The sequence below is a fragment of the Gymnogyps californianus genome, chromosome 1, assembly GCF_018139145.2.
Source record: "Gymnogyps californianus isolate 813 chromosome 1, ASM1813914v2, whole genome shotgun sequence".
In the NCBI taxonomy this organism is placed as follows: domain Eukaryota; kingdom Metazoa; phylum Chordata; class Aves; order Accipitriformes; family Cathartidae; genus Gymnogyps; species Gymnogyps californianus.
The window spans coordinates 68,981,299-69,004,513 of NC_059471.1; the positions used below are offsets into that span (position 1 = coordinate 68,981,299).

Here is a 23,215-nt window from a genome sequence, read left to right on the forward strand (position 1 = left end):
TTAAGATGCAAGTTTCTTGGAGTGTCTTCAGTGAAGCTCTTCATAGGAGGCTGTTTGCCATGATTTTTTCTGTAAAATAACTTCCTGTATGCGTGTTTTGTGATGTGAATCTTGTTCTATTCTTCAAAGATTAAATGTTATTCCTTTATTTTAGGCTGTTGCACCTCTAAGGGAGAAAATCAAAGATCTAGAAAAAAGGTATGTCTTTTGCTAAATTTGGGAAGCAGTTAAAAAGCACAGTTTCTGTTATATAGCGACCAATTCTGTAGTTGTAGGCTTGAAATAAATGTTTTGCGTATACCCTCAGTACCTTTGGATTTTTGTCATACCTAAGTGAGGATAGGGCCTTGAATGCTGGAAGACATTAATGCTTAAGGTATTCAGGTTGATTAATCCCACTAAAGTAAACTGGGAGTGCTGGATTTTTGTAAAGTTCAAATCCTGTGGAGGAATTTGCTGTTTTGAGTCCAGCTGGTGAATGGATTAGCATGGTTCAGTAAGTCCAACCCAGGTGTGTGCTAAAACATATTGGTTTCAACTTCAAGAGACTGAAAATATGTTTTACCTCACATTTCCCACACTTGTAATCAGTTACCATGGTTCAGCTAATGTACACTGATTTGCTTGTGAATCTTAGTCTGTGCATGTGCTTTGGATGAGCCCGACTGACTCGCTCCTCTCAGGATTTGTAAGGGAATGCATTATCTTGGATTAAACTGGATGATGCGATAGAGGAAAAGCAGACAAGATTTTTGATGAGCTGCAGATATTAAATATGTGCTGTAGTTCCACAAGCACCTTAAATTGACATAGTTGTTAAAAAAAATAAATAAATAAATCCAAGCCTGATCCATTTCTCCCTGGCTGCTTGTGTCCACTGTGCAACGTCGTTTCCTCGCTTTTATGCCAGCAGAACCACTTGAGTGCTGATAGTAGACTGGATGGGGAAACTAGGCATTTCAGTCTCTCTTTGCAGATAACTCCCTTGCTCCCCAACCTGGTTGCCTTTCCGCCAGATCAGTTGTCCCATCTGAGTGTTCTCATGGGCAGATGCTTTTCATCACAAAACAAGGTCTGGAATAGGGGTGAGAATTGTCAGCTCTGACAAAGACACTGCTGCTTTTGACAGTGATACTGTTTCACAGGTGGCACAGTTGATGTCCCAAGCAAACAGCTAGCCAAGAATGCTGCTTTACAAAGGGCCAAGTGGACTTATCCAGGCAGTACCAGTAAGCCTGGATGGTTACATATGGCATCCTGGTGGTTGTGTGCTGTTCCTCTGGAGAGGGGGGCAGAATCCCATTGCTCTTGGCCAGGGGTATGCTCGACACCCACAGTGTTTTGGTGTTTTGAGTTTTGTCTTGCCAGTGAGCAGTTGCCCCTCCTCCTCCCACTCCTCCTGTGCTGTAAAAAAAAAAACAAAAACAAACAAAAAAACCCCCAAAAAAACCCCCAGAAAAAAAACCAGTTGTCAGTTCTGTTTTTTTACAATTGATTTGAAAGATTCAGTGACCCGCCACATGCAGTTTATTTCAGTGAGAATGCTGATCTGATTGCTCATCTCTTAATATAGTCATGAACTTCATGGATCGAACTAGGTGATGTATTGGCAACATGAAACAAATTGCAGAGTGTCACCTGTGATACTACCATACCAATTATAACAGTCAAATTATAGAATAAAGATTTTATGTTCAGATGAAATTTTTGATGTCCTGCCTCTGTTTGGTTGGCTTATTTAATCTTTATTGATAGCCCAATATATCTTCAGCTTCAGTTGTTGGCAATTCAGATATTTGCAGAGGACCTTTGTGGGAGGGTATCCCGATTTGCTCTTTTTTTTAATGATTTTTAGGTCTTTCTGAATGAGCAATGAGTTGTTGGGTGGAACTATTAAGTTAAAACTTCTCCCAGGAACCATCTAAATGCTCTTTTCTTGTTGAGTAATGTTTGCAGTGTATTGATGAGTCTTGTTTCAAATGTCTAGCAATAAAGAGAAAAAAATCAAAATACTTTTTTACCTCTGTATGAGCCTATCTGGGAATTATACTTTCACAAAATGTGGGCTTATGGGCTTTTATGGCCCATATGAAAATATGGGGTGTTATTGTTGTTGGGTTTTTCAAAAAGTGTAGCTGTTTACCTCTGCTGGTTCAACTGCATGTGGGCTGTTGCAATTAATAATTTTTGAATTTTATATCTATCTAAAGTGACAGTAAATAACTATTCACTGTCAGATGCCTGAAGGCTGATCCTCCTTGCAAAGCTTACTTGCTAGTGTCAACTTTTTTTTTTACCTCATAAGCTGATAAAACCTGAAAGCAAGCCATCGTCATGCTTTTGGGAAGCAGGAAAGACAAGAATTCCTTAATGCTAGTCTCATGACAAGAGATTGTTTAACTGAAGCTAAAGTTGGAAAGTTTTTATTAATAATTTGCACAGCAAAACCATTGCTGTGTAGTCATCAAAGCAAGCATTAGGTCAAGATAAACTCAACGTTGTTGCCAAAAGATGAACATTCAGCTGGATCAGTTCCAGACTCCTGCCCACTGCCTCTAAGCTAGTACTGGTGTAATGGAAGGAGCAAAAATGGTTGGGAGGTCCCTTTGGCAGCGGTATGACTCCGTGCTGGATTAATGTGACCTTAAAATAGTGGTCTTAAAATTGGAGGAGACTGACTTTTACCTTACATCAAGTTATTTGGCACTTAACCTTTTTTTAAACTCCATAAACCTCTTGTTGTTATTGGCAGATTTGCCTTTCTCTCACAGGAAGGCTGTGTTTTACATGTCTGTGTTATGCACTGCTGTTTCTCATTGCTTCAGCTCAAATCAAAGAAATAGGGTTACTGTTAGTGACCCATGTAGTGATATAAGGCAAGTGTAGGTAGCTTCTTATTTCAGTCTTCCTGTATGGGTAACATTGGAAGATTCCACTGCTGTATTTCCCCTATCCAGGAAACTGAAAATGGTTTTCACTCCGGGATGAAAAGTTGACACAAGTACAGAAGCATCTGTGCTTTGCCTCTGAAGGATTCCTGTTGAGCCAGTACTGCAGGTTAGAAGCAGAGGAAGTGCTTCAAGATCAGAGGTGTAGGGTCAGTTCAGTCAGAGTCTGTTTGTGAGTAGATGAAAATGTAATCTCAGTGTGAACTCTTGGCATACATGCCTCCTGCGTGCTACATCCAGTTGCATCTCTAGCATGTGGACTTACTGGAGGAGAAGAGTAACCATAGTTTGATTTCTGTCCAGTGTCACATTGATATTTGGTTAAGAAAAACCTGAGCTGTTAAAATATTGCCAAGACTACAATGCTGATTACTGAAATAAATAAAATAAAATTCACACCTTCTTTCACACCTTCCTTCGGAGTTTTTGTTGCTGTATGCAGAATGCATGCCAGTGGGGGGAGAAAGAAGTGATATAATTCCATGTACATGAAATCATCTAAGGTTCTGAGCATTAAGAGCTTGAGGGCACACCTGATTCGTATGTCACATAATTCTATTTTAGGATGTTTTAGTTTTGATTAAATTCCTGTAAAGAAGAAGGTGCAAAAAAATTAAAGCAGCTTGAAGACCATCAAAACAATGGCGGTCTAGCTATTTTTGAGAAGAAAATTAAGATTGGCTTGCATCCTGAATAAGCTTTCTGGTAAAAATTGTTGAAGTATCTTAAAAAGAGTTTCTTTGACATTCTGATTGTAAACTTTACATTGATTACTGTGAAACTTTAAGGAGCATTAAAACTTTATATTGTAAAGTTCACATTGAAACTTTAAGGAGAAATTTTTGAAGTCAATGCGGTAAATCAACACAACTTGCTTTATTTTCCAGAACTTTTAAGAAGGTTGTTTGCTTTTTAAAACTTTAAAAAAACCCCACAAACCTCCAATCGCTGCTCCTGTTTTATTGTTTTATTCTCTTGTGATGTCATGCCTGGCACCAGTTTTGCTCTCAAAAGATAGAAGTGATTCATTCTAGAAAATCAGTTAAGCAGAAATTTTAAAAGCACTTTTTGCAGATCAGTTTTGATATTTCTCACAGTGCTTTTACAAAGCATAGGCGTTTTCTCATGTTGGCCCAGATCCTTCTTTAGAAAAAAGGACTAAACATACCCTTAGCAGAACTTTAAGAATGGGAGGTTGTCAGAGTAGTTTTTCATATTTCAAAGACAGATAAGTGAAAGAAGAAGCAAGGCTGAAACTTACATAGTTTCTCTTCTTTGTTTTGAAATGTTCTGTAGTTTCACCCAGAAATACCCACCGGTGAAATTTTTATCAGAAAAGGATCGTAAAAGAATCCTGGTAAGTTGGTATTTACTCAGGGGTTGGTTTTGGGAAATATAAAAAAATTCTGTGGAATGTGATCTGTCTTGTAGGATTAATTAGAGACATAAGCAGGAATAAAGTAAATTACCTTGGATGTCATATGTGCTGCACAGGCTTAAAAGTAGTGCTTCACTTACTCTGTGTTGATGTTCTCAAACTCAGCATATGGATAGTAGACTTGGGCTCTAGTTTGGAGGTTTGACTTGCCAATTAAGCGACTGTTCTCTGCTTGTAACATCTAAGGGAGTGCATTCCCAAAGGGTCTTTGTGTATGCTCCCAGATGGCTTAAACTTGCAGAGACTGGGAAACTTTTTAGGCACATCTTGACAGAAAGCTTGTGTGACCGAATTGGACGAAATCTAGTCATAAGGCTAGAAGAGCAGCTGCTCTGCAGCACTGTTAAGAAGGACCAGTTAATTAGATTGAGGGAATGTTCATCTCTATCTTCTCTGTTGTTTCTGGTATTTTGAAGCATCATAGGCGTTTTAGGGTGGAAGAGGAGGGCAGGTTAAGTCAGGACAAGTAGTTGTCCAAGGCATTCTTAAACTCAGCGAATTGTGCTGCAACATCAGCTTTCCGTTTTTGTCTACAAACACTTTTGAAGTTACCTGTGTCCTAAATTTTTCCTTGTTTCTGTCCTGGGGAAAAAAAAATTGTCCCTGCATTTTGAAGAGGCAGAGAAAGCATAGCTACTTGAGATGTGTAAATATAGAGTATGAACTTCTGCCTCTAGTAGAGAGCAAAGTCTGGTACAAATCCCTGCTAAAGTGCCTAACTTATCTGGTGTCTCTTTTGCTTTGACTTCAAAATTTTGAAGAAAAACACTGAAAAGATGCAAATAAAAACAAATTTTCTTTTTACTGCATTAATAGACAATAGTCTTTATTGCTGTTGCAAAACTTCATAAAGAATAAGTGTTATCAAATTAGTTTCGTTCTGCAATGTTATTCTGTCATTTTTATGACCGTCTGAAGGAGACAGACCTGTAGGCTCCCTTGTTGAATATGGAAGACAGGGTTACAGCCTTGGTGGATAAGGGAAGAGCAACTGACGTCATCTACCTGGACTTGTGCAAAGCCTTTGACACTGTCCCACACGACATCCTTGTCTCTAAATTGGAGAAACATGGATTTGACAGGTGGACCACTCGGTGGGTAAGGAATTGGCTGGATGGTCGCACTCAGAGAGTTGCAGTCAATGGCTCAGTGTCCACATGGAGACCAGTGACAAGTGGTGTTCCTCAGGAGTCGGCGTTGGGACCGGCATGGTTTAACATCTTTGTCGGCGACATGGACAGCGGGATTGAGTGCACCCTCAGCAAGTTTGCTGACACCACCAAGCTGTGTGGTGCAGTCGACATGCTGGAGGGAAGGGATGCCACCCAGAGGTACCTTGACAGGCTAGAGATGTGGGCCTGTGTAAACCTCGTGAAGTTCAACAAGGCCAAGTGCAAGGTCCTGCACATGGGTCGGGGCAATCCCAAGCACAAATACAGGCTGGGCGGAGACTGGATTGAGAGCAGCCCTGCGGAGAAGGACTTGGGGGTGTTGGTTGACAAGAAGCTCAACATGACCCAGCAATGTGCGTTTGCAGTCCAGAAAGCCAACCGTATCCTGGGCTGCATCAAAAGAAGTGTGGCCAGCAGGTCGAGGGAGGTGATTCTCTGCCTCTGCTCTGCTCTGCTCTTGTGAGATCCCACCTGGAGTACTGCATCCAGCTCTGGGGCCCCCAGCATAAGTAGGACATGGACCTGTTGGAGTGAGTCCAGAGGAGGGCCAAGAAGATGATCAGAGGGCTGGAGCACCTCTCCTATGAGGACAGGCTGAGAGAGTTGGGGCTGTTTAGAGTGGAGAAGAGAAGGTTCCAGGGAGACCTTATAGCAGCCTTCAAGTACTTAAAGGGGGCCTACAAAAGAGCTGGAGAGGGACCTTTTACAAGGGCATGTAGTCATAGGACAAGGGGTAATGGCTTTAAACTGGAAGAGGGTAGATTTAGATTAGATGTAAGGAAGAAGTTCTTCACTGTGAGGGTGGTGAAGCACTGGAACAGGTTGCCCAGAGAAGTTGTGGATGCCCCCTCCCTGGAGGTGTTCAAGGTCAGGTTGGATGGGGCTTTGAGCAACCTGGTCTAGTGGAAGGTGTCCCTGCCCATGGCAGGGGGGTTGGAACTAAATGATCTTTAAGGTCCCTTCCAACCCAAACCATTCTGTGATTCTATGATATGCTGAGGAATATAGCAGAGAGGGGCTTAATTCTGAAAATTCCGAAATCGTGTGCTCATGTGTGCAAGGGTAATAAAGTTACCTTAATGTAATGTTTTCTGTGTAAGTGAGAAGGTGCTTTCAAGAAAAGTATCAGTGCAAGCTGTTAATAGGTTATGGAGCTCTTAATGTTAACTTTTAGGCTTTGCCACTGAAAGATACTGGATATTTTGTTGAAATCTATTGCTTCAACAGAGATGGCAAGTAGTTGGAATAGGAGTGTGTTCTGCTGACCTGGAGGTGAATAGCTTTTTGGTGTCCACGTATTTTGTAGAGCTTAAGTTACTAAAGAGAAAGTTGGCTAAAAGGATGAGCGAGTTGTTCGGTCGGGGACTAGTTCAGTGTGAACTCGGATGGGCATTCCCACGTGGGCACTTTCATTCTGTTACAATGTTGCTGTCATAATCCTACAGGAAATAATAATCCGTGTTCTTTTGAGTAGCTGAAGTCAGCGTGCAAAGGACTCGTGTAGACCTTGCACGACACTTGGAAATTTCTCAAGAATTGGCGAGCCAAGTGAATTTTGGTAGATGATTTGCTTCGTGTTTTGTTGATACTGCATCTTTTCCTAGAATCCATTCTAAATTCTGATTTTTTTTTCCTCTGAATGCCATCTCCAGCTGCAACCTGGGGATACCCACAGCACTGACCTGACCAGACAACAGTTCTAGCAGTTATTTTTTATTATACTGCATCTATTTGGAGATGATTGCTAGTAGGGGTGGTATTTCAGCTGAGACTAGACACTCTGGCACTTTCATCCAAGAGAGCTCAGGTCTTCATCCTGTTGTGCATGATTTATCTATTTCCTCAGTTCTCAGAAGTGACTAGGCCACAGGGTTTTGTATGCAAGAGAAGGAATTATGTTAATATTATGGAATAGTGTTGACATTGGTTCAATCTGTTGTGTGGTTTTTTTCTGAATTGAATATGGTAGACCGATTAAAGCATAAAATAAAAAATTAATGTAATTTCCATGTGGGATGTTAGATGTTTTGAATCTGGCTGCAGACAGCAGAAATGAACGCATGTAACAAATACACAAACTTTTAAGTGCCTCTAGTGGAGGAAATTATCAATAATATTTGTGCCTTTTAGTAGATGCTGAAGTTACCAAGAATATTGGCCCTACTAAGTAATCAAATATTGTTATTAATGATGTCTTATTAAAGAATGCCTATCTAAGCCCCAGGTGCCTCTCTAAGCCCCAATTCTGATATGGAATGATTCATGTACAGTATATGGTTTTGTAGATTAATACGTCATTGTGATTTGCAGGAAGTCATATTTAGAAATGAAGTATATTGACCTTGCTTTTATGAGTGATTACAGGAAGATTATATGGAGACCTTCAGTGATAAATCACCTTTTCTTTTTTAATGTAGTCTCAAGTAATGATAAAAAAAAAATAGTTTACACAGTTGTTTACTTTTCCAGGGGAAATTCAGCTCCTTTTCCAAGTAGTTCTTTATCTAATACCTATGGAAGTGATATGTTAATAAAGCTAACATAGATTTGTCATAAAAACTACTTACAGATTTAAAGTAATTGGAAACTTCTTTCCAGACAAAATTGGTTTGTGCTTTTTTTTTTTTCTTTTTTTGCTTGCATATAGCATAGAAGACTGCTGTAAGCAGTGCTTGGTTCGGTTATGTTTTTTTCCAAAAGGGAGATGGGGAAGACTGCACCAAAGATATATTGCAAGCATGGATTTTGTCTTCTCTGGAATCCTGGAAATAGAAGCAGCAGCAGAGGGGTTTCCTTGGCCTCAGCTGAAGGAATAGGTTCGGGTCATCTACAGAAAACTTTTGTCCTGGTCACCACAAAAAGGCAAAACACTTGGAACATTCTGCTAGGCTGCAGCTCACTTCCAAGTCAGGATAAGCTTATGGCAGTAGGTTTTCTATGCATATTATTTTTCCCTTGGTAAGTGGTGGCACCTGGCAGAGGGCTGTTCTCCCCTCAGTTACTACTCCTCTTCTTTCCTTGTTCACAGCATCCTGCCAGAAACCTGTTCTTCCCCCCTGTCTATTCTGGGGTAGTGGGAGCCTTGAGATTATTTCTTTCTTTCAAAGAGGGCTTCTCCTAAACCCTCTTTCTCCTTCAGGTTTGTCAGGGAACTGAATCGCATATTGAGTCTGCTACAAGGAAGCCCTCACAGCCCTGATAGACCAACTAAATGATTCTTTTATTAACTGGTACTTACAATGTCTTTGACACACTAGTGGCCCTGAATTTTTAATAAGAAAAACAAGTGTGAGAATACAAGAAGTGGACATTCAAGTTTTCACAGAAGAAAACAGATGAAGCTATCTTTTTTTCCTTTTCAGTTTTTGATAGCTTTCTCTTTGCCTTTGTGTCTTTCCTAGCTTTAAAAAAAAGAAGAAAACTTCTGCTAATCTGGCTTTTTTCAATAGTGGATGGCGGGGGAGTGGACAGGATAAATGTTTAGGCTTTGACTAGCCCAAAGTGAAAGAACTTCAGGCATCTACATCCTTCTCCCCGCAGCAGTTTGTCATTGTAGCACACTATCCATTCATTAGATTCCTGCTTGACAATTACACCATGTCCTTTTGTTGTTTGGTTGTCACTGCAGCTGAAGAATGGAAATCAACAGCTGAATCACTTTCAAAATGTGAATTTGATCATGCAGTCATATAATATAGCTGATGCCACATGGGGCTTTTACAAGTCCTTTCATTCTCTGAGAGTGGTGATCTGTCATGTCTTTGTGTGTTCTTCAAAACAGCTTATGAAGTGCAGAGAAAATAATTGCTTCCATAGATATGTCTGTCTGGATGTGTCATGCGACTTGCAGTTCTACTACTTATTGTGTTGACTGCTTCGATACTGAGTTAGTGATTTTTTGTTTGTTTGTTTGCTGTTAAAGACAGAGGTGCAGAAAGGGAAAAAATAACAAACTTCCTTGCTTCTTCTACATCTGCAATGGAACAAGAGTACAAGGTTTTAAATATTTTATTTCCGTTTATTTCTTTGCAGTAAAACATCATGAAGTTCCAAGACAGGCAAATGCTAGATGTTGGAGCTAATGGTATAGAATAGAATATTTTCAGTTGGAAGGGACCTGCGACGATCATCTAGTCAAACTGCCTGACCACTTCAGGCCAGAATGATGTGGGCTATGGATGCATTAAAACACAAAAGGAATAGTTTTGATTTTAGCAGATATTTCAAATGAGAGGTCTTCAAAGACTTACTCTCATCTAAGAATACCCTTCCTTCCTCCCTTCTCTGAAGGGTGAAAGAATTTGTAGTACTTACTTAGAACACCCAACATGTCTTCCATTTAAACCAGACAAAAGCTGGGTTTGACGTGTCTGATATTATAAATCTTACACAAAAATAACCTGGCATTCTGTCACCTTTTTTCTGAGAAACGAGAATTGCAGAGAATTCTCCTCTTACCTTTTTGGGTCTTTTTAGGCCTTGCTGTCGCATAAAAGGGCACAATCCAATTTGAAGGAAAAAAGGAAAGTAATCTAATCTGAAAAAGAGATTTTGTTGATGTGAATGGTTAGCTGAACTTCTAGCCTGACAGTGATGAAACATGTCAAGCATGTCTCTTGAAATTTTAATGCTGTAAATATTGGAAAAAAAATTAAGCGTGGAAATGGAGTTGTTTCCCCTGGAGTAAGCAAAGATCTGAAAGCTACTGTTCTTCTGTCTTCGTGTTTGTAGACTTTGTCTGGTGTTTCTGTAAAAAGAAAAAGAAATTTATACCAACTGTCCTAACGCAGATAACTGGAGGAGCAGGGTTTGTGGGTTCTCATCTTACTGACAAACTAATGATGGATGGCCATGAGGTTACAGTTGTGGACAACTTCTTTACGGGCAGGAAAAGAAATGTGGAGCACTGGATTGGTCATGAGAACTTCGAACTGATAAATCACGATGTCGTTGAGCCCCTGTACATTGAAGGTGAGTAGCCTCTGCTTTGGTATCTGCACTTTGTTGTGCTTTACCCTCGTAAGTATGTATGCCTGTAAAGAAATGAAATTTATGGACTGACTTCTGGATTGATCTGTATAATACCTGTATGCTTTGTTTATTATTAGCTTATTTTCTGTGACCAGTGTGGAGTGAGAGGTTCAGAGCGCTTTTGTCTTCGAAATCAGATCTTCCTTTCTGAGTGGACGGGAGGGAGGAAATCTTAAAAACTTCCTAATGTGACTGATTTTGTGAGAAGGCAAGATGGCAGTGGGTCAGTGTGTCTGTCCTATCCATTGTCCCACGTCCCTGTGTGCCTGCACGGGCTTCCGCACACAGAGTCTATGGTCTAGATATGTCATGAACTGAGAAGTTTAATTCAGGGCTGCAGTTACACTAGGTCACGTGCATCCTGCAACTGTGTATGGTCAGTTGAGAGGAGACTGAGCTCTTTCAGAGGGCAAGTCAGCTCACTTCCCTTAGTTGCCTTAAGTGTCTTCTGTGGAAAACATTGCTCCTACTTTAGGTACAAGCATTCCACAACCTGTAGAATAGGAAAATGGCAGCACTGAATTTCCGCAGTTTCCAACAAAACAAACAAACAAAAAAAACCCCTAAACAAAAAAACATTCTGCTTCGAAGAAGTAGAAGTAACTCAACATCTAAACTATCATAAACCTCAAACTATTATGCCAAATTGTAAGACAGCATTAACATAGCCGTATTTGAGAGAGAGATGCATTTATAGACTTCTTTGGGAGTATATAAGTATATTGTGAATCAATGAAAACATTACTCAAATTACACTGCAGTTCTGGTGGGTTTGCTCCATCCCTTTAAAACTTTGTAGCAATGTAGTTGTTTCATTTAAACAAAAAAATGAATCTGAGGTTGTATTTTTTTATTCTTGCTGAATTCTAAGGGATGGAATTTCACAGGGAAAATCTCTAGCAATTGCATCGTCTTGTATTATTGCTTGTGTGAATTCCTGACAAGACTACTGAAACAGTCCTGCAAACACATGCTCCTTCTCTGCTCTGACAATGTGCTGGTTCAGTTACTGCCTGTTATTTTGCTTCAAACTTCTGCTTCCACTGACAGGATAATGGGACTAGGATCTTATTTATTAGCTCCAGGTGCTGGTAGCTTATGCCTCATCCAGTTCAGTTTGTCAGCTTTCCTAATCTTTCCCCTGTGTTACCTTTTTTCTGACTAATTACACTTGAGACCTTCTCAGAACAGTATCATCATTGCTAATACTGTTGCCCAGTTACTAGGCACTAATGAATGGGAATTCTGAGATCCTTCAGCTACCTCTCCCATGTTCTATGTAATTAAGACACCAATTCCCCGTTTTGTACTGACAACAAATTATAACATGTTATTCCGTGGGTATTTTATTGAATGTCTTCTCATTCTCCAACAGTGTAAATTAAAGCTGGCATGGCTTAATGTTAAAATTAACTTTGATATACTACTATAGGAACATGATAAAATTTCATTTCAGTGCAGAGTTTATAGTTCAACATAGGAAAGGGGGGGAGATGAGGCAATGAGGGATAGTTATTGTAACAGATTAACAAGTTGACATATGGATCAATACTTCTTAGTCCCAGTTTCTCCTTTTTATTTGTAAATAGAAGTTGGAATGACTCTGAAGTCATGACAAAAGAAGGTTTATATCTGAAGAATTTCTGTTTATTTGCTGTCCTGTTTAAACAAGGTCATATAAGCTTGTTTGACACTTGAATTCCACAGATAGTAATCAGTGCTTTATTTCTGAAAGAGACCTCATTTCTGATCTAGAAAGAACAGTGTTTGCACTTTTGATATGGAAAGTGAGTTTAGTCTCAAGATGTGAACCTTTCACTAAATTTCTTGATGCATTTTTTTTTTTTAGCTTCACAGTGATGCCTACACACAATCTGCCTTGTCTGAGTCATTATCTTTGATTCATGACATGAAGTGGCACTCAGCATTTTTGGATCTTGATCTTGATTGGCCACAGACAGTAATAAATGACCTAAACACACATTTTATTTCTTAGCCCTGTGATAACTTGTGGTGGGTTGACCCTGGCTGGATGCCAGGTGCCCACCAAAGCTGCTCTATCACTCCTCTCCTCAACTGGACAGGGGAGAGAAAATATAACAAAAGGCTCGTGGGTCGAGATAAGGACAGGGAGATCGCTCACCAATTACCGTCACGGGCAAAACAGACTCGACTTGGGGAAAAAATTAATTTAATTTCTTACCAATCAAAGCAGAGTAGGATAATGAGAAATAAAACCAAATCTTAAAAACACCTTCCCACCACCCCTCCCATCTTCCCAGGCTTAACTTTACTCCCAGTTTTCTCTACCTCCTCCTGCTGAGCAGCACAGGGGGATGGGGAATGGGGGTTTTGGTCAGTTCATCACACGTTGTTTCTGCCGCTCCTTCCTCCTCAGGGGGAGGACTCCTCACACTCTTCCCCTGCTCCAGCATGGGGTCCCTCCCATGGGAGACAGTCCTCCACGAACTTCTCCAACATGAGTCCTTCCCATGGGCTGCAGTTCTTCATGAACTGCTCCAGCGTGGGTCCCTTCCATGGGGTGCAGTCCTTCAGGAACAGACTGCTCCAGCGTGGGTCCCCCACAGGGTCACAAGTCCTGCCAGCAAACCTGCTCCAGCATGGGCTCCTCTCTCCATGGGTCCACAGGTCCTGCCAGGAGCCTGCTCCAGCACGGGCTTCCCACGGGGTCACAGCCTCCTTCGGGTGCATACACATGCTCTGGCATGGGGTCCTCCACAGGCTGCAGGTGGATATCTGCTATGCCATGGACCTCCATGGGCTGCAGGGGAACAGCCTGCCTCACCATGGTCTTCACCACCACGGGCTGCAGGGGAATCTCTGCTCCGGCGCCTGGAGCACCTCCTCCCCCTTCTCTTTCACTGACCTTGGTGTCTGCAGAGTTGTTTCTCTCACATATTCTCACTCCTCTCTCCAGCTGCAGTTGCTGCTGTGTGGTAACATTTTCCCCCATCTTAACTATGTTATCCCAGAGGTGCTACCACCATCGCTGATGGGCTCAGCGTTGGCCAGTGGCAGGTCCGACTTGGAGCCGGCTGGCATTGGCTTTATCGGACATAGGGGAAGCTTCTAGCAGCTTGTGACAGAAGCCACGCCTGTAGCCCCTCCACTACCCACACCTTGCCACACAAACCCAATACATAAGTATAGTTAACTGTAATGGTGAATGACTTTCTCCTCCTCCACTAGGATTTCCTTTGCTTTAGCATGTGGAGAAGATGTCAGTAGAAAATGCACAAGAACATAGCTTTCACGTAGGCTTTTTCAAGCAAAAAAACAAAGGCCCTGAATTCTTTAATGGAATGAAAGTAGTTTAGGAATCTTGAAAGACAGAAAATAGTAAAAAAAAAAAAAATAAAGGAAAAAAAGGTCTGAAAAGAAAATTTTCAAAACTTAGCATAATAGTTGTATTAACCTTTTTTTTCTATTGTGGTTGAGTTCTGTGTTTTTAAAGTACTTGGGATTTTTAAAGATATTTTCTCTTCATCCTAACCTTTATGTTGAGGTTTAATCTACTAATAAGCGGGTTTTTTTTGGTACAGGTAGACAATTTTCTTTTCTGAAGGGTAATGTATAAAGAAAAGAATCTCTTATTACTCTTTTCTGTATTATCAGCAAAAAAGTATAGAGATCCACCTTTGCTTATTTTCTGCCTCTCATTCTCTACATTATTTAAGATTACAAGCTCCCTAAGATGGTTACTTGAGAGCACTGTGGCTCATGTTCCTGCAAATTGTAGTGTAAAGACACAGATATTAGTTGGAGAACAAATGAGAATGAATGCTTGATCTGGTGTTACTGTGGTCTGCCCCACTTCAGGGTAATAGATAGAATTGCATTAAAAACTACCAAATGAAATTTTAGATTAAATAAATGTAGGTCAGAAGTAATGTACTTAGTTTATATAGGGACTTGAGGATTAGTGCTGTCTTGTTTATACCCACTTTTGCATTAGAGATGACTGTGTTTGTAGTAAAAAAATAAGTTTTTACTTCTAAATAATTTTAAGCCACTGAAGTCTATATTTCTACTGTGAAATATTTAGACTTGAATACATATGTAAAAAAAAAAAAACAAAACACAACACACACAACAAAAAACCCCACCAAACAAAAAAAAAACCAACACAAAAAACCAACGCCCCCAAAAAACTCTAAAAAAAACCCCCAAACCATACACCCCACCAAACCCCAAAAAAACCACACACACAAAAATATAAGCCAATTTCAAGATGATGTCATAAGATGGCAGTCATACCACAAACTGGGCTCCTAAAAAGCAAGTAATACTTCTCAGTCTTCAGTCGTGAGGTCTGGTTATCGATTGCCATTAGGTACACACACCTTCCTGTGTACAATAGCTACAGCAGTTGAATAAAACTGGAAGAAAACATCAGACAAGTATGCACAGCCCCTATCTTTCTCCCACTGGTGTTTCTTCTTTCTGCTTCCTTAGCAACCTTTGGAAGCCTTAAAACAATCTTTTATAAGGTGATATATGCACATTCCCTTTACCCCCAGCCATCTCTTGCATCTGAAAGATGTCCTCCTCAGCTGAACTGTTTCACAGTCCACATGAACGTGTTTAGGCCTTTGGTTTCTTTTTGGTTGGTTGTGGGGTGTGTTTTTTGTGTTGTGTTTTGGTTTTACCACTCCTTTCACAAATATGAAACAAAAACACGCCTGAAAATGCCACAAATTTCAAATCAACAGTGGAAACAGTTGACTCAGTTGAACTGATTTAATTTCCCTAATCACAAATGCACAGTATGTTTTGAATGCTTTATCATTATATAAGAAAATTATGTAGCTTAAAGATCCTCTTCTCTTGGAAAGATGTTCACAGTAGTCCTCAAGGGTTTTGCTTTTAGTCATAAGGCTTCACTTAGAGATTTTTCTTTTTCTTTCCAACTTAGTTAGGTTGCACTGCCCACTTTGGTTTTGAACCAAAGGAGCACAGTTGCAGATTAGGAATTTTGTTGATGGCCTCCAACATTTCACTGCTTAAACAGGAGCTCTTGGTAAAATATCAGTACAATACTTCTAAAATTGCAGTCTGTGGCAGCTGAAGGCAAAATAGGTTATTTGGTTTTGGGCAGAGTAGTGAAGAGTAGTTCTGTTCTGACGCTCAAAGACAGACTTTTTAAAACATGCAGATGCACTGCCTAGCTAATATAATATGAGGTGACAGAGAAGAAAAGTGTTTGTAAGTGGTAGGTAAGGATGAACTATTTCATCATCTTTGTCCTGAGATTAATTGAAATAATTGATGTGAAGATCAGTTAAATAAAGCTGTTTGGTTTTGGTCTTGGTTTGGTTTTTTATTTTTATTCTTAATACTAGCAGTCTGGTTTCTGGCAAAACATTTCTTAAATGTTGGCTCTATTTTCAGTGACTGTTGTGAATACAAAGGTAGTTTGGGCTCTTCTGACTTTCATTGAAAAGCTTTCAAAATAATAGAGTAAAAACACATTTTGCAAGTTGAGAGAAGTGCTGTAAGGACGTGGCATACATAGTGACAAGGAGATTGGCTTTCAGAGTTTTCAGAAGGTGTGAAGTTGTTAGTAACCGGCACGTAGGTATATAAAATAAAGTTATTTATAGAACTTTAATAGATCATTGGCTTGACTGGGACTAAAAATGGTTTTATTCTTAAGGACTTTGCTGGCTTGTGGGTCTGAGTTGACTTTAAGGCTAAAACCAATAGTCTCACAAAAATGGCCAAAAGAGTAGGCTATAACTTTCTTGTGAATAACAGCCTTCCAGAAATCAAGATGATAACATTTTACTAAACACTGTTCTACAGTATCCCAGAATTGTTCAGTCTTCAGGTCATTTCACAGGTAACTTAAGGCACATACAAATACAGCTTCTAATTTTTTATGTGTGCCTTCAATACATTGCTCTTTTTTTTGCTTCAGTACTTTCATCCCAGATTTTTCTGCCCGTAGTCTTCATTCCCTCTGCCAGATACTTAACACATTCAACCTGATGGTTTTAAATTGTACGATTAGGGAAAATCATGGCAAGGCAGAAGATAACATATGCTACTTAATTTTATTTGTCCAGAGCTAAGTGCAGTGGTGCCTGGGTCTCTGGTGAAGCTCTCCAAAACTGCTCCAGTATGAGCAACATGGTAAACCTTTCTAAAGTTATTCTAATTTTCCTTAAGTTACAGGCAACATTTTTAACATCAGGGAAATGAACTTGTATTTGTAGTCCTTTTTAGTTGAGTGTAGTAGAAGTGTTTCGCTTCACTGTGTCAGCTTGTCTGGCCTGACCTACAGTAATGGAATTAGCATAGCTGTTCTTTAGAAGAAAAGTCCATGTTTAAGCTGTAGAAACTTGTTTGTACGCTTCTGATCAAAGCTTTTCTGCTTAGTACTTCCTGACTAGCAAGTAGTGATGGATGCAGGTGCTTAGTGGACTTAATGACCCGTTTAGTCCTTTCTGGTACCATGACACATGTTGAAGGCAGAAATTGAAGATGAAGGTCATTCCTTCATAGGAAGGAATGTCATTTCCTGTCATAGGAAAGGTGGTAGATTCTACCCTTACTATTCACTTAGGAAGCATGCAGAACACATACAGTGATACAGCTGGAAAATAAAGATAGATGATATGAAGGAAGGTAGTTTTATTGCAATATTTTGTACAAGTGAGTCGTTATATTGATCATACTTGTTTAGCATTAAGGAAAACGCAAGACCGAACGTTTGTGTCCGGATTCAGATATTACAGATTCCATGTATACTAAATTATAGGGATTTTTCGAGCTTTTCACATAGAAAAGGGCACAACTGACAAATTTTAGTTGCTGTTGATCTTGCAATATGTTACTAAAACTTTATTTATGTTGATCATAGATTTCTATATTTGTCACTGTGTACCTGATGGCTTGAATGTTTATGCCAGCTGCTATGTCTGTGCTATTTTGAAATGGATTTAATTTTTTGCTTTTCTTCAGCAAAACTGTAACAAGAAAAATATGTTTGATGTTTCTTTATTTTATCACTAGTCTACCATCCTGTGCTTGGTAAACTGCTTCTTCCTGCTGTGTTCACAGTGGCTTATAGAGTTCTAGCCCCTGATGTGAGTTACATACAAAACTTGCAGAATTTTGTTATCATATGTTCTTTTATGGTCCTTACCTATCTATGTGAAGCTTTGCACAACCTTTCACATAGTTATTTTCAATTTATTGCACAATGGCTTAATTGCAAAGCTAGCTCAAGGCTTCTTAGTGGGCACAATTAAATGTTGTAAAACTTTTTTTCTTTACCTCATAAAAAAGGAAGAGGCATGAAGGTCAATTACAAGATGCATTTGTTCCTATCCTCCAGTAGATGCTGTCCCAGGCACCCAAACAGTTAATCCTCTGAAAAGTTGTAGCTAGGATAGCTTTCCACAGTTCTCACTTGAGGAGAGTTTAAGTTGCCTGCCGTCTTAAATAACTGCCAACTTTGTGCTAGAGTACACAAGGTTGTCAGCCAAGCTAGGTAGATGGCTTTGTCTGGCATGTCTGGCTGGCCTGCTGAAATTCTGAGACAAAAAAGTATGCATTTTTTAAACCTGACAGTTGAAAGAGGGAAGGTGGAAGGAGAAATAATTATACTTGTCTCAACATCCTCAGCTTGATGGCTCAAATGTGACCAGTTTGGAGTAGAAACTTGTCTTTCCACCATTCTGAAATGTCCAACATTCTCTAAATGTTTTGGAAAACCAGTGATGTTTTTAATTGGTCTAAGGCTCAATACTCAATACTAAGATTCCTTCCTGGGCAAGAGGGAAGGGTCCTGCAGCTGCCTGGCTGCCTGTCCCTTTGATCTAGAAGATGGCCATCTGGCACTTGGCAAATGCCCTATCTTCCATCTATCTGCTAGTTCTGCTCTTGCTGAACCTTTTCATCACAGGGGTCTATTTTTGCCTTTGTGCATATGGGAAAAAGTACGTTGAGGCAAACCAGACTCAGACAGGCAAGACTGTATCTCTGGCAAGGAAAACCTTCTTTTTCCCCAGCTCCTTCTCTTTGTTTCATTTAAAGCAATAGCCAACTGGGAAACAAAAGGAGGAAGAAGGACTAGGACGAGGAGAGTGCTGTCTCTTTTTTTTCCTTTTTTTTTTTTTGAGCACTGTCCATTACACTTAGCTTCTTGTTTAAAAATAAATAATTAAATTTGAAGATTATAAGGAACCTTGGGGGTTTTGTATTTTGTTTGCATTTGTTTCTAGATAACAATTATATGACCACTTGGATAATCACAGGCCTAGCTGTATCCTGATGCAGCAAAAGGAAAGGTAGTTTTTGGCCCTGTTCATCTGAATCGCCACGTGCCATTAAAGGAACTGCTGCTATAGGAGCTGCTGTGTGTCAAAAGTTCAGCAGGTATTTAAAAAACAGCAAAAGTGAAGTGGACGGAGAGGCAGGCAGGAAAGTGTTCACTTCTGCTTTGACAGACTAGAATTGGGCAGTAAATTACTTACGGACCACAATGCTTTTGAAGTGACATTTTCACTCTGCAAAAATTCCGCTGCAGCTTTTTGAAAATTAGATTTAGAAAGGGTTGAGAAGGAATAGGCAGCATAGAAGTCAGGTCAGAGTTCAGCTCTGAGTTGGCTGCAGGTGACTTTAGCTATTGCTTTGTTCATTTTTCTGAGCCACTGTGCTTGAATTACCTGCTGCCTGCAAGCAGCACTCAGCGGCTTCTCTGAACATTTCTTTCGTCAGCTTCCAGTTTACCCCTTTTCTTTGGTTTCATGACAGAACCGTGGTGTGGGAAGGGGATGCTTACATTCAGAGCCATAACTTGAGGCAGTCATATATTTTATTCATACTCGGGGCTCATCTGTAGGAGACATGTCAAAGTTCAACAGACCAATTAAACTTTACCCCATGCTACATCTTTGCATTACTGCCCCAACATAAGAAATCCTGCAAAATAATTTGATTAAATTTTATTCAGTGCTTAAGCTTACAGTGTCAACAGTGACCAAAGTAAGGAGAAATTATTCCATGTCACACAAAACAATTAACTATCTTCATGCTGCAGACAGAATCCTAAAAGTTTCAGTTGCATTAGCAACGCGGGCAGGGCTTTGAATCGAGACTGAGCTAGGAGCTTGCTTCCTCCAGCACTCGCTGTGTCAGGCCACCTTTGGATGCTATTTGCATTGCTACTATAGATTGCCTTCTGTGGAAAGCTTTCTTTTGATACTGCACCAGAGTTGATAGCAAATGGAAATAACAATTTCTGTTGATTCGAGAACAAATAGAGAATCTGCTACATGAAATTGTATTTCTCTACACCTTTTTGTGTGAGAATAAATCCTTACCAATGTTACACATCTGCCAAAACTCTCTCTCTCTAGCTTTCTGGGCTGTTTTGACATCTTGTAGGCAGCTGCTCATCTCTGCTCTAGAGATAAACAGCTGTAGACCAAACAGAGCATGGCAACATAGAAGTAGTAGATATATTTTGTGGCATCTGCGTGAGCATACTAACTGTCAAATATCATTACTCTATCGACAGTAAAACTTGGGGTGATGGAGTCAAGCAGATTGCCTTAGAAGCTGATCCTGTGTTTATGCTGATAGTTAATTGTTCTGTGTGATGAGGTTTGACTTGAAATAATTTCTCCTTATTTTGGTCACTGTTGACATTGTAAGCTTAAGCAGTGAATAAAATTTAATCATAAATTGTTTTTGCAGGATTTCTTGTGCTGGGGCAGTAACGCAAAGATGCAGCATGGGGTAAACATTGACATGCCTCCTACAGATGAGCCAGTATGCACTCACAGGAGCTATGAGCTTGCCGAGTAGACTTAAAAACAACAATTAATCTAGAAAAACGTGACTATATGTGCAAGCACACTTGACTAAGGATTCAGAAAGAAAGTAGGTTAAATAATTTACCTTGCCAATCTTGCCAGTACTTTCAAAGCTTTAGTATCAGAACACGTGTTTATCTTAACAAGGACGTAATGTTTTAATACGAAGGAGATGCTTGTGTTTTGAAGGCTTTTAACTACTTTCGATTTTTTCATTGATTAAGATAGTTGAAAAGTAATAGGTACATTCCACATGGATAAATCAAGCCACTTATATACACTGTCACCCTAACCACTCTGCTTTTTTTATATTAGAGAGCGGTCAGGAAGCAAAGGATTGTGTGCTTGCTTTGTCAAATGAAATTTGGGAATCAGGGAAGAAGGGAAGTCTTCAACAGGAAACACATTCCTCTAAGATTTCAGTGTTCTCAGCTGGTTGAGAGCAGGTGATAACTTCATAGTTGATATTTTTTTCCTACTAGTTGTAACTCATACAGCTTGTGCTGTTTAAGCAAGTATAGTTATATCTAAAAACCAAAATTTGGGCAAGTTTGGATTTTTTTTTTTTTTTTTTACTTCGCTGTTTTTGTCAGGAGAATTAATTTAAAACTAGAGAAAAAAAGTTCATTATGTCACAGATACTGTGAAAGTTAAACCCAACAGAGGGCTAACAGTAATCAATACATTGTCAAAATACAGCTTTATTTTGTATTGCTGTCATTTGCTACTGCTTGTTAATTGTAAAACATCTGAGAAGGTAGTTAAAAGAAAAATGTTTGAGTGTGCCATTTGACCAATAGTGTTCTGTTCTAGGGCAAGACGGCCTTATGCCACTCAGTATTGCCTTATGCCACGCAACATTGTCTTCTGTCAGAATAGCAGCTAGCCTTGACTTTTCCAGGTTCTTTCAGGTTTCAGTGCTGAGTCTTCTTAAAAAAACAAACTTTCCTTTTGTAACACAAAGAAGGAATTACTTTCCCTTTCTTCCATCCTCCCATTCTAATTCTTACATCATCTTTTGACTACTTTTCTTGGATGACCTTGATGTAGGGAATTTGTTCTTTTTCTTTCTTAAGTATCACTATCTCTCGTTTGATCTTATGTTCAATTTTTTTTGACGTTTGCTTGTCCGTGGGGGTTTTTTAAAGTAGTTCTGGCTAACTGTGATTCAGGTTACATAGAAGACAGAGACATATTTATATTTACTATAGTTGTGTTATAAAAGGCATGCAGATTGAGGTTTGTTGAGCATTGGATACTGTTTGTGAAAATGAGTCCGGTTTTCATTGGTTTGTTTTTATTATAATTTAACAAAAAAATCTTTTTTCTTGTAGGTATCTCCAACCTTTGCATTCTTGTCTCATGCAATGAATTTTGCAACTCTGATATGCTGAAGCTGGTCTCAAATTAGCATTTGCCTAAGATTTTCATGATTACTGATGTTAATCAACTACTATCTTGGGATTCTTTTAGGTGTCATATTTAAGACTGATTATGGTGTACTGCACAGCTTAATGAGGGGTTTTTTCAGTTCTTTAAATTTGCTGGGATGAGCTGAGCTCTGAAGTTCAGAACTACAGAGATAGCAACTTTCCTGATGGCCCGTTACAAAACCAAAGTTGAGTGAAGTCCTGTGTGCTTGTGTTCCTTGTATCAAATACTATTTATCATACCTATACGTGTCTTCTGAACTACCTTGATAGAAATGACTGCCACACTTGTTCTGGAAATAGGCCTTTTTATGAAAACGGGTAAATAGCTGAAAATAAACAAGTAAGCCTGACTACTGGATGAATAGACAGCAAACCACAGTTCATTTAGCTTAAGACAGAAATAAACCAAAGTAGAAAAAGGTGGAGAGAAAAAGAAGCCCTGATTGACGATACGTTTGGCCTTTGAACTTAAAATCTGCTACAGCTTTAGTTCTCCTCTCTCTCTCTGTATTCTTGTGCTAGGAATAATTGTTACATTAAGAATCCTGGGTTTTGATCTAGTCTACACTCATAAAAATGGTGTAACTGTTTAGTTTTGTTGTGCTAGTCTCTATTTTGCTGTTGTGTTGAATATGTATTTCCTGTGGGTGATTTGATTCTTTAGGTTTGTTTACACTGCAGTCACAGAAATGCAGCAAATATAATTAGTTAAGACTGGGGCTTGTACTACCTGGGCAATCTGTTGCCAATACCCAAGCTACCTTATTTTAAATTACGTTAGGCATCAGCATACCTTCATTGACTGTAAGGTACTGTCTAGTGTGTTGTTTAATTATATTTCATAGCTGGGGGCCGGGGGGGGGGCTGGAATCTCTGTATTTGGGATTTTTTTTTTTTTAAAGCTACAATGCTGTGTTATCCAAAGTATAGCATTGAACAAAGGCAATAGATAGGGGAAGAAGGAAGCAAGTTGCATGCTCATACCTTGGCATATATATTTAAAATATAAATATGATACTAATCCCATTAATATTTCATTGACAAGTGGCTTACAAATAAAAATACAGTATTTATTTTTCCCAAAAGGTTCCTCCTCGTATTAAAAAATGTTTCTACCATCTTTGCTTGGGATTCTATTTGAGAAAAATACTCTGAAGCTGGTAGTCATTTAAAAACTTGAGGGTAATAGAATGTTGCATATACTTTTGCAGCTTCTAAACATCTCTGAAGTACTCATAACTAAAATTTTTACAAGTGGACACACAGACTTCTGTATCTGTGTCAACAGTGTTGATATATATTATGCTTTGGTTTTTGTTTTACTAAAAATTAAGTCTTTCTTTGG

General features: G+C 39.4%; 1 protein-coding gene across 6 annotated transcripts in view; it reads left to right on the forward strand.

The window, feature by feature from the left end:
* The window catches only part of UXS1 (UDP-glucuronate decarboxylase 1), a 69,957-nt gene that overhangs the window by 18,967 nt on the left and 27,775 nt on the right, over positions 1-23,215 (forward strand). For all 6 annotated transcript variants that reach the window (XM_050897093.1, XM_050897110.1, XM_050897101.1 and 3 more), the window contains exons 4-6: positions 155-198; positions 4,245-4,305; positions 10,349-10,529. In XM_050897093.1, coding sequence (XP_050753050.1) covers positions 155-198; positions 4,245-4,305; positions 10,349-10,529 — 286 coding nt within the window. The remainder of the gene's footprint in view (positions 1-154; positions 199-4,244; positions 4,306-10,348; positions 10,530-23,215) is intronic.